Source organism: Aedes albopictus, chromosome 1 (genome assembly GCF_035046485.1).
Source record: "Aedes albopictus strain Foshan chromosome 1, AalbF5, whole genome shotgun sequence".
Taxonomy (NCBI): domain Eukaryota; kingdom Metazoa; phylum Arthropoda; class Insecta; order Diptera; family Culicidae; genus Aedes; species Aedes albopictus.
The window spans coordinates 37,409,112-37,420,597 of record NC_085136.1 but is presented as its reverse complement, the minus strand read 5'-3'; the positions used below and the strand labels follow the sequence as shown (position 1 = coordinate 37,420,597).

The following is an 11,486-nucleotide window of genomic DNA, read 5'->3' as shown; positions in this document are numbered from 1 at the left end:
TTAAATAACGAAGCAATATTTTCAAAATCGGTTTTCGTACACATGTAGAGTATGGATCAAGGTATCTTCTGATTTTTTTTTGTGCTGGAAAATGTTTTCCATTTTTGTAGAAACCATTTTTTTGTGAAATTTTGTTCAAAAATGGTTTCTGCAAAAACGAAAAACATTTTCCACCACCAAAAAATTCAGAAGATACTCCGATCCATATGTACTCTACATGTGTACGAAAACCGATTTTGAACATATTGCTTCGTTATTTAATAATAAATCAAAAACCAAAAAGTGAGGAAATGCTTCCAGTTTCGCCTTAACTTAAAATTCTTAACACGGAAGAAAATTATAACGATTAGATTGTTTTTCTATTGAATCATCAAATTATTCAAAATTGTTTCAAAATTGAAGATGCAAATTATAGTACATTTAATTTCCCTCTAATTGACTTGTATATTAATGTGTTTTAAAGGAAAGTAACAACATAGTCGCCAATATATTGAAAAAGTAATGGAATGCATATTAAAAATATACCAATTTACTAAAAAATCGTGAAAAAATTAAAACTGCTGTAACTTTTTCTCTTGTTAAACATTTCAAGTTAAGTGAAATGTTTATCAGAGCTCATATACGTCATGAATGGTCAAAATTTCATTGCAATCGGTTCATTGAATCCGGAAATATAACAGCTTAAAGTTGGCTATCGGATAATTTTACCTTTTTCAAGAATCTTTATAACTTTGTGGAGAATGGCCCGATCTTTTCCAAATTTGGACCACTGATACACAACTAGTTGATGAACTTACAGTAACAATTTGAGAATATTTGATGCCTTTTTTGAAAAGTTACAGCTAGTTAAACATTTTTTGAAAAGTGAAAATTTTGCCTGTCCCGATCATTTTGTCTATCCCCTGTATTTGGTTTCCACTTTATCATCTTATGCAATATCTTATACGCATATATCTTATGCAATATATCTTATATAAATATCTTACTGGTTGTCTGGGAACCCTAAGTTGCAGAGAAGCAGGCCAAGTTCCAGTGGAAACGTAGGTTTAGAAAGAAGCAAGAGAAAAAAAAATGGCCATCCTTCTTCACTGCCATACATAATTGAATACTGTGATCGTTCCAATATACTGTTTATGTCACATTTATTTCCATACCGGTGATTCAGCTATCATTATACTGCATGTCATTGCAGCACGTAAAACCTCTGTTCACTAAATATGTGCTCTGTCGAAGCCGCTAATCGCCTACTAGCTGCAGGCAGGCATCAGGTATTTAATCAGCTATTGACCAATTAACAAAATAGCTTATCAAAATTGTTTCAATAGACTCTTGTCAATTAGCAAATGCAGTAGCGCTGATAAGTCGGCGGTCCTTATCTTTACACCTAGAGGAATCAAACCGACTACGGTAACGATTCATGCATGGAGGAGTAAAATCGTTATCTGTGTTGTAGATAGCTATGTTGGTCTATTATATTGGTGGGTGGTTGCTAAAGTCGATGACCCACAAATCTGTGTCTATCAGACGATTTTGTCAGTTCGATTAGATTGGTCAGTAGGCCATCCGTCTTCGTGGAATCAGGTCCTATGCAATTGGTGAAGATGACTGAAATAGCGAAATTAATGTGCATTGTGCTAATGATCGGGCAATTGGCGGGCGCCGAAAATGACACGCTTTGCGATGACCAACTGCAAGCGTTACTGTTCGGAGTGAGCGTGAATGAAAGCTGGGCCTTGCAGTGTGAGATTAGGATAATGTTATCTATGAGACTTGTGGATGAGAGTTAATCATTTTATATTCACAGTATACGATTCTTGGGGCAAGTGGCCTTCGGGGCAGTTTTCCGGTAATCAGTACGACTTTGGCAATCACGATCAGTGTCGTGAGTTTGTTCATGAACATGCGAATGTGGGAACGATTTCAGGGAGGTACTGTATGGTGGTCGTGCCACAAACTGTGTCGGAATCTGTAAAACGTGTCTTCATTGACACAGGAGAGTAAGCGAAAAGAATTGCATGCGCTGTGAAAATTTTTATTAAACGTATGAATATCTTCGTAGGATCAACGGAGTGGTCGTGGGTATGTGTTTCCCAAGCTATTGCAGTGAACAAAGATTAAAGCAACCTGTGTCTGTTATTCTGGAAACCGTATACCATGTTGATTCTAATAGTCTACAGATTCAATGTGAAACAGAACCTGAGGTATCCAGTGCGGTAAATATACTAGCAGTGTAAGTCAATTGTAATGAATTATTCAAATTATTGCAAAGTTTGATTTGGCTCTGATTTTAGAACGATTTTCTCTATGATTCTGGCATTTGCCGTGGGAAGCACTGCATACGATGTATTCGCATCAATGAAGTCGTTCCAACCAAGTCCTGTTTTCACCGCATTCTCGATATATTCCAATTGGCCGAAATTGATGAAAACGACCACAACGCCTGTTCGTATCACCGAAAAATCAAATGTGATCGATTGCATTCATGGAATGCGAGTACTGGCCATCTTATGGATCATTTTTGGACATAGCTATCTACTACTGACGTCTTCGCCATTGATCAATCCGGTCGCCACCCTCGATGTGAGTATTTATTAGTCATACCTTCAGTTGTTCATCATCTAAATCGCTGCATAGTGGATCGAATCCTTCCACAGCACTCTCATCATTTCCGGTCCCCTTTCCGTGGATACTTTCTTTCTGCTGAGCGGACTGCTAACCTGCTGGACCCTACTGAAGGAACTTGACCGGAGTCGATTCTTCAACGTTCCGCTGATGTATCTTCATCGTTATCTTCGACTCACGCCGGTGTTTGCAGCACTAATTCTGTTCACAGTGGGGATTCTGCCTTATCTTGCTTCAGGTCCGCTGTGGAATACATCATTGCGATTATCTGTTGATCAATGCAACCGGTACTGGTGGTCGGCCCTGTTGTATGTGCAGAACTACGTAAATCCCGATCAGATATGCTTGGGTCATTCGTGGTACCTTTCCGTAGACATGCAACTATTTCTGCTGTCCCCTTTACTGATCTACCCTTTGTGGAAATGGGGCAGGAAAGCTCTAGTTTTAGTTATATTGCTAATCGCAGCATCAATCGTGTACATTGCTGCAATGTTCATGGTCTACGACTTTCCTGGCAGTGTACTAATAACCGACATAAAGCGTGATAACCTCACATATGTACCCACGCATACACGAATGGGTGCCTGGCTAGTTGGAGTGATAACCGGATACATTCTTTACCGAACGAAAAAACGTTTCGTTCACTTGCAAAAATCGCAAGTTGCCATCGGATGGATTTTTTCCCTGGCGGCTCTAGCCGTATGTATTGTTGGCGCCCATTACGTTAACCAGCCCTATCCCAACGCTCATGCCCAGATCTTCGACGCACTGTACGAATCCTTGAAGCATGTGCTCTGGGCCGCCGGCGTAGGATGGATTATTTTCGCCTGCACCAATGGATACGGGGGACCGGTGAACAGTGTCCTCTCGTTGCCGATATGGCAACCGCTGGGGAGACTATCGTACTGTCTGTACTTGCTGCACTTGCCTATGCAAACGGTACTGACGGCTTCGACGCGAACCGTTCGGTATTTCAGCGATCTCCGAGCCATTCATACCTTTTGGGGTGATTTTTCGCTGACGCTGCTGGCAGCAGTTGGGTGGACCTTGTGCTTCGAAATTCCGTTCGCCAATTTGGACATGCTGATGTTGGAAAAAGGTTGGTTTTCTTGTTTCTGAGACGTACAACCATTTTTGATTCTGTATTCTCCGCATTTCAGTTAAGAAGACGTCGTCGCGATAGGAAACCTTTATCGTATGGATGAAGCTGAATAAATGTTTGATGTTTAGCAGGAGTTAGTATTATTATTAAGCTACAGATAAATCAAGGCTAATCCCTAACTAGCTGCAGTTGCAGTTTAACTGAAGGTAATTTTATTAGTAAGCTACGGATAAATAACTGAACAATTCTCACAGTGTGGCACGTTTATAAGATTTTTTGAATAAAAAAATAATCGAAATGATGAAATTGACTTTAAAGCAATCAAGGAGTCTATCCACTTGCGTCTTTTCACCTTTATCCCCGCCTTTACCTGTTGAAAAGGTGACCCAGCAAACATTATTTGACAAAAGAAATTATCCTGAATCGGCAAATAATCGGCCGATTGTGCACCAACGCTTATGAGCATGAGCATGAGCATGAGCATAGATGACCGTACAATTCGTAGTTGCTACTCCGTGATTGACCAGAACAATCGAAGTTGCACAAGGAACCAACAGACGGAGCTTGGGAGTAGCTTACCGTCCTCAATGTGCATCTTCGAGAATTCCAAACTTTATTAGGTCAATAACGGCGCCGGCCACGTCCTTACGGTCATCGAGGAAGGAAAGGAATGTTATTATGACGTGCGTTGCTTACTAAAGACCGAGATCACCTCTGCGTCTCCACGTCTGTCATGGGAAGGACTTTTTGTTAGTGGGGAGGGGAAAGGGCGCATGATATGAGTTCACTTTGGTAAGTGGAGTGATTCATGCAACCCTATTAATATCAAACCACTTATTTTCATTTGGACTAAAACAAAACACATGCCGACATCGAAGATGACGAACCATTCAGATAGTTTTCGAAGTGCGAAAATTAACGAAAGAGAAAATAAAGTGATTTGAACCAACGTGGCTTTGGAACTTGGGCCGACACTTGACGTGACGAACATTTCAATGTCTGTTGACTAAAATCGCAAAAAATGTTGTTTGTTGCATTTATCGTATCATAAACCGCCCCGTACGAAGATGAGCAGTCAAATAGACGACGACGACCGAATGAAAACGCGGCCTGTACACTTTGCCTCCAAAAACTCACTCTCGCAAAAATCTAGCAAAGCGAGCGCGCGAAACTTTGCTGCTGCCGAACTACCGCACACTACTGACTGCTTGGCGTCCCGTCGTCGGAGCCCCGCAGAGAGAAGGGGAAAGAAAATCGCAAAAATCGAGCAAAGCGAGCGCGCGAAGCTTTGCTGCTGCCGAACTACCGCACACTACTGACTGCTTGGCGTCCCGTCGTCGGAGCCCCGCAGAGGGAAGAGGAAAAAAATCGAAAAATCTAGCAAAGCGAGCGCGCGAAACTTTGCTGCTGCCGAACTACCGCACACTACTGACTGCTTGGCGTCCCGTCGTCGGAGCCCCGCAGAGAGAAGGGGAAAGAAAATCGCAAAAGTCTAGCAAAGCGAGCGCGCGAAACTTTGCTGCTGCCGAACTACCGCACACTACTGACTGCTTGGCGTCCCGTCGTCGGAGCCCCGCAGAGAGAAGGGGAAAGAAAATCGCAAAAATCTAGCAAAGCGAGCGCGCGAAACTTTGCTGCTGCCGAACTACCGCACACTACTGACTGCTTGGCGTCCCGTCGTCGGAGCCCCGCAGAGAGAAGGGGAAAGAAAATCGCAAAAGTCTAGCAAAGCGAGCGCGCGAAACTTTGCTGCTGCCGAACTACCGCACACTACTGACTGCTTGGCGTCCCGTCGTCGGAGCCCCGCAGAGGGAAGAGGAAAAAAAATCGAAAAATCTAGCAAAGCGAGCGCACGAAACTTTGCTGCTGCCGAACTACCGCACACTACTGACTGCTTGGCGTCCCGTCGTCGGAGCCCCGCAGAGAGAAGGGGAAAGAAAATCGCAAAAATCTAGCAAAGCGAGCGCGCGAAGCTTTGCTGCTACCGAACTACCGCACACTACTGACTGCTTGGCGTCCCGTCGTCGGAGCCCCGCAGAGGGAAGAGGAAAAAAAAATCGAAAAATCTAGCAAAGCGAGCGCGCGAAACTTTGCTGCTGCCGAACTACCGCACACTACTGACTGCTTGGCGTCCCGTCGTCGGAGCCCCGCAGAGAGAAGGGGAAAGAAAATCGCAAAAGTCTAGCAAAGCGAGCGCGCGAAACTTTGCTGCTGCCGAACTACCGCACACTACTGACTGCTTGGCGTCCCGTCGTCGGAGCCCCGCAGAGAGAAGGGGAAAGAAAATCGCAAAAATCTAGCAAAGCGAGCGCGCGAAGCTTTGCTGCTGCCGAACTACCGCACACTACTGACTGCTTGGCGTCCCGTCGTCGGAGCCCCGCAGAGGGAAGAGGAAAAAAAATCGAAAAATCTAGCAAAGCGAGCGCGCGAAACTTTGCTGCTGCCGAACTACCGCACACTACTGACTGTTTGGCGTCCCGTCGTCGGAGCCCCGCAGAGAGAAGGGGAAAGAAAATCGCAAAAGTCTAGCAAAGCGAGCGCGCGAAACTTTGCTGCTGCCGAACTACCGCACACTACTGACTGCTTGGCGTCCCGTCGTCGGAGCCCCGCAGAGAGAAGGGGAAAGAATATCGCAAAAATCTAGCAAAGCGAGCGCGCGAAACTTTGCTGCTGCCGAACTACCGCACACTACTGACTGTTTGGCGTCCCGTCGTCGGAGCCCCGCAGAGAGAAGGGGAAAGAAAATCGCAAAAATCTAGCAAAGCGAGCGCGCGAAGCTTTGCTGCTGCCGAACTACCGCACACTACTGACTGCTTGGCGTCCCGTCGTCGGAGCCCCGCAGAGAGAAGGGGAAAGAAAATCGCAAAAATCTAGCAATGCGAGCGCGCGAAGCTTTGCTGCTGCCGAACTACCGCACACTACTGACTGCTTGGCGTCCCGTCGTCGGAGCCCCGCAGAGGGAAGAGGAAAAAAAATCGAAAAATCTAGCAAAGCGAGCGCGCGAAACTTTGCTGCTGCCGAACTACCGCACACTACTGACTGCTTGGCGTCCCGTCGTCGGAGCCCCGCAGAGGGAAGAGGAAAAAAAATCGAAAAATCTAGCAAAGCGAGCGCGCGAAACTTTGCTGCTGCCGAACTACCGCACACTACTGACTGCTTGGCGTCCCGTCGTCGGAGCCCCGCAGAGGGAAGAGGAAAAAAAATCGAAAAATCTAGCAAAGCGAGCGCGCGAAACTTTGCTGCTGCCGAACTACCGCACACTACTCCGGCCGATTGTGCACCAACGCTTATGAAGATTAAGTAGGTAGCCGAATAAACGTCGGATGAAATCGGCATACTTGACCTATCTACTTGTAGTCTATTTAATCTGGAGTAAAATCGGTCGATGCCTGTGTTGAAGTTCCATAACTGCCATCTTCACTAGAAATGTCTTGCTTTTTTCCGAACAGAAATGTACTCTCCCTGTTTGCTAAGAAATCAGCGGTGTTGAACTCTTCTGAAAAAGCTATAAGATCGTTTGAGGGGAAACATCAGATAATACAGATATGGCTGTCACAATGGCCGACTTGGACCCCTACTAATGTTTCAAAGGGCACCAATCTTAGAAATTCGTAAACAAATGCGCTTGATTTGGAAAAGCTGCTTTTTTTTGCAAGTGAGCAAAGCCAGGATAAACAAGTGCGGCTTGTTTCGATGCTTCGTTCGTCAGATTTGTGCCTTTAAAGTTTGTATGTAAATTGCAATGGGATTTCTTGATATTTCGCCTTAGGCTGCGGCCAGAGTGGACGCGTCACGCGACGCGACGCGGTGCGGCGCGTTTTTGACGCGGCTTCCAACGCGACTTGATAGCCACAGTGAACGCGGTGCAATGCGTCTGTCCGTAAAGCAAACTGAAAAGTTTCATAATTTCCGCCAACTTTACACATGAATACTGACCATAACTATTTTATTTATTAATTTTTTTATTAAACTCTCCATAATTATTTTGTCTTTCAAATTACAACAAACGGTGAGCAGTTTTGTTAAGATGTTTTGGATATTGGATCACTTCACACCATCAATGTATAATTTCCAACTCGGGTTGCAGAGACAGTTTGTGACAGGTTCGCCTTGACAACCAGTAGCACACAATCAAAGCGAGCTGTCTCCTCTCTATCGGTTTTAAGCCATAACATTTCAACAGTTTTTTAGAGTTATCTAATGAAAAATTTCCAGGAGATATGTGATTATTGTGCTCAGCCTTAAATTAAAAATGAACAATTTATCTAAATTTACCTTCAACTGCTATTTATTTCAGATAATTCAGAAGAGGTATACATTTGGGACAATGGTGATTCCCTAACCTCAAATCTACCCGTCCTACAGGTACAAATTTTGAAATTTTATGAACAAGTGAGCTTGTGGTCAGAGCTACCACAGGTTTGTATACGTATAAAATGGCACCCCTTCTTTTATTTTTAAACAGCAATACAATGGAACAAGTTTGTCAACTCAAAAATAGTATATTTTTATTTTGAAACAGTTTTTTAAGCTTACAGCCCTAGTAGAATACTTCGAGATAGTAAAATAAACGAGAGGATGCCAACCGTTTTTGTGCATGAAACATGGGTAGGGGTAATGTGAAAGCTCTGCTTGTAATGGATGTAGAATGACAGATATTTCGATTATTTCCGTTAAGTCTTTAGTCATAAATTTGAAGGAATTACTGATTTTGATTCGCAGAATAGGTGAAAAATGAGGTTACGAGACGCCACCGGATAATAAACATGTGGTATTATTCATGTTTATATTTTTACATTCACATTTGAATGCATTTCAAAAACAATTTCGTAAAATTAACGCCATTATTTGGTAAAAACGGACAAAATCCACACAAAAATACAAAATTCTTCGCGCGAACCGCGTGACTTCCGCATCAAAAACAGTGCATGCGCTGTTTTGTCGTGCGTCGCGCGGCTAAACGCTTTCCGCTTCGCATCGTTCCGCGCGCACTCTGGCATGTTATGATTGTTTTCCCTGTATTCTAATGAACGGAGTTCTGCCGCGCGTCGCCGCGCGACCTGTCAAATGCCGCATTGCACCGCGCCGCGCCGCGTGACGCGTCCACTCTGGCTGGCACCTTAAATCACTCTGCCTGACGACAACGAGACAAATGGCAAGGGTGGCGATTCCAGTCACTTGTTCTGTTACGATGAGAACAGAGATGCTCCGGATTTGGAATCTAATTTGATTTCCGTCCGTTGGGAGCCTCCTCAACAAGTGTACCAAAGTTACGTTTGAAACGGGGGGAGCGACACTGTTTTTGCCAAGCCAAATATCCTCAAAAAAAAAAGCCGAAAAAGACCAAAAAAGTAGCTAAAACCCGCAAAAGTTTTGCGGGTTTTACCGGGGTTTTCCGTGTCTTTTCGACCTTTTTTGGGGTTTTTTGGCTTGGCAAAACTAGTATCGCTCCCTCTGGTTTGAAAGAGTGAATATAGAAGATGAGCTGTGTGGTAGACTAGACGACTTGTAGTAGGCCTGGTCTTGGGGCAAGACACTGTGCTGGAGAGTGCATTTTCCTTCACAGAGTTGCTCAGAATTTCTCCGGATTGCTCCCGTTTTTGCTTGGGTGTTGCCAGATTCATCGCAAAATCAAAATAATATTTCCCGACATCTCGTTTTTCTTGCAGTTTTAGGGGTGTTTTCGACAAATTTCGTCGATCATTGGTGAAAAGAGTTACTCAGAATTTCTCAGAGTTACTCTCGTTTGCACAGTGTCTTGCCCCTAGGGCCTGGTGTAGTCGGAGGACATATAGAGAAGAACGGTCAATAAATATGGCTGTCACCTGCCACAAGCTGTAATTGGACCAATGACATCGTTCTGAAGTATATAGTAGGATACTTCTCGCAACAAAACGGAGTTGCGGAACGCAAAACTCGGTTGATGCCATTGCCGCTCTTTAAATTTTAAAATTTACTCCGCGCTCCCTTCCAGTCACTCTACGCTAAATAAACATTCATTCTGTTGCTGTTCTAATCGAAACTACACGTGTTTGCGTGTGCTCCGTGATTGAAAGAATTCAATATTTTTCTGGGATTCCTTCAGGAATTCCTTCCGTGGTTTCTCCTGAAATTTATTCCTGAAGTCCTCTAAGAGTTCCTTCTGTGATTCCTCAGCGGGCTCTATCCGAGATTCTTCTTGATGTTTCTTCAGAAGCTCTCTCTTTTGAGTTTCTTTTGAGATCATAAAAATGTTCAATCTGATGTTACTCTAGGAACTCCTTCCCATGGTTGCTTCTGCGGTTTCAAGGGATTCCTTCCGGAATTTCTCCGGAAGTTATAGGAATCCTGCAAGAATTCTTTCCAAGATTCTACTATAGTTTTTTTTTTTTGAGAATTCCTTGACAGAATTCCTAGACAAACGGAATTCCAGAAGGAATAATGAGAAGAAAATCGAATGAATCTCCGGAGGAAATTGTTTGGAAATAGTTGAAAGTATTCCTCAAGGAACTCCTGTAGGAACTTGATAAGAGACTCTTTGTGTATTTCCACAAACAATTCCACAGGAATTCTTTGAAAAACTGTTGAAGGAATTCCTTAAAATACTCCTTGAGGAATCCGCTAATAAACTCCTTGAGAATTCCTTCAAGGAACATAAGGAGTTCTCGGGGATATCCTGAAAGATGTTTCTGGAGCAATCCCGGAATAGTTTTTTTTTCTGGAACTCCCAGACAGAATTCCTAGACAAACGGAATTCCGGAAGGAATAATGAGAAGAAAATTAGATAGATCTCCGGAGGGGATTGTTTGGAAATAGTTGAAAGTATTCCTCAAAGAACTCCTGTAGGAACTTGATAAGAGACTCTTTGTGTATTTCCACAAGCAATTCCACAGGAATTCTTTGAAAAACTTTCGAAGGAATTTCTTAAAATACTCCTTGAGGAATCCCCTAATAAACTCCTTGAGAATTCCTTCAAGGAACATAGGGAGCTCTAGGGGGTATCCTGAAAGATGTTTCTGGAGCAATCCCGGAAGGAACCTGATAAAATCACGGAAAAAGATCCCGGATGAATGCCGAAAGAAGTTCCCGAAGGAATCCGAAAAGTAGTTCTTGGAGAAATCCCAGAAGAGATTCTTGAAAAATCCTGAAAGGATCTCCGGAAGAGTTTCCACAGGCATCGTAAAAGGAGTTCTCGATGAAATCCCGAAACAATTTCCGAAGGAATCCCGGTACGAGTTTCTGCGGGATTTCCAGAAAATAAAATCTTGGAGTACGCCTGGAAAGCTTTTCTGGATGAATCTCCAAAATTATCTATGAATAAAATCAAGAATGAACACTTGGAGGAACCTCGCATGGAATTCCTTGAGGAGTTTTGGTGAAACCCCGGAAGGAGTTCGTGAAGGAATCCCGGAAGGAATTCTTGAAGCAAGCTCGGAAAGAAACTCTGGAGGAACCCCGGAAAAAATCCCAGATCTGCTGGAATCATCCCAAATATCTCCAAAAGAAACTATGGAAGGAACTTGTGTTGTGAAAAAAATCCTCCATGGAGGAATCCTAGAAGAAACTTCTGGATGAAACTCAAAAGAAATTCCTTGAGAAATTTCTGAGGGAATCTTGGGAGGACTTTCTGGAAGAATCCCAGATGAAACCTGTTTGGGTTCTGTCCATAAACTACGTAGACTTAGGGGGTAAGAGCAACATTAACGGCGGCTACTATTCGAGCAACCCGCACAGCGCTACCATTTTGACTTAACCACCCTTTTCCACACCGGTAGCAATCAAA

The 11,486-nt window shown here is 43.7% G+C and overlaps 1 protein-coding gene across 1 annotated transcript; it reads left to right on the top strand.

The window, feature by feature from the left end:
- The first annotated feature begins 1,200 nt into the window (after nt 1-1,200).
- Nucleotides 1,201-4,180, top strand: LOC109416811 (nose resistant to fluoxetine protein 6). Its single transcript, XM_019690878.3, has 6 exons — nt 1,201-1,740; nt 1,805-1,997; nt 2,060-2,230; nt 2,292-2,580; nt 2,635-3,721; nt 3,783-4,180. Exons 1-6 carry the CDS (start codon nt 1,587-1,589, stop codon nt 3,803-3,805), a joined length of 1,917 nt encoding a protein of 638 aa, XP_019546423.3. The 5' UTR covers nt 1,201-1,586; the 3' UTR covers nt 3,806-4,180.
- The last annotated feature ends 7,306 nt before the right edge of the window (nt 4,181-11,486 follow it).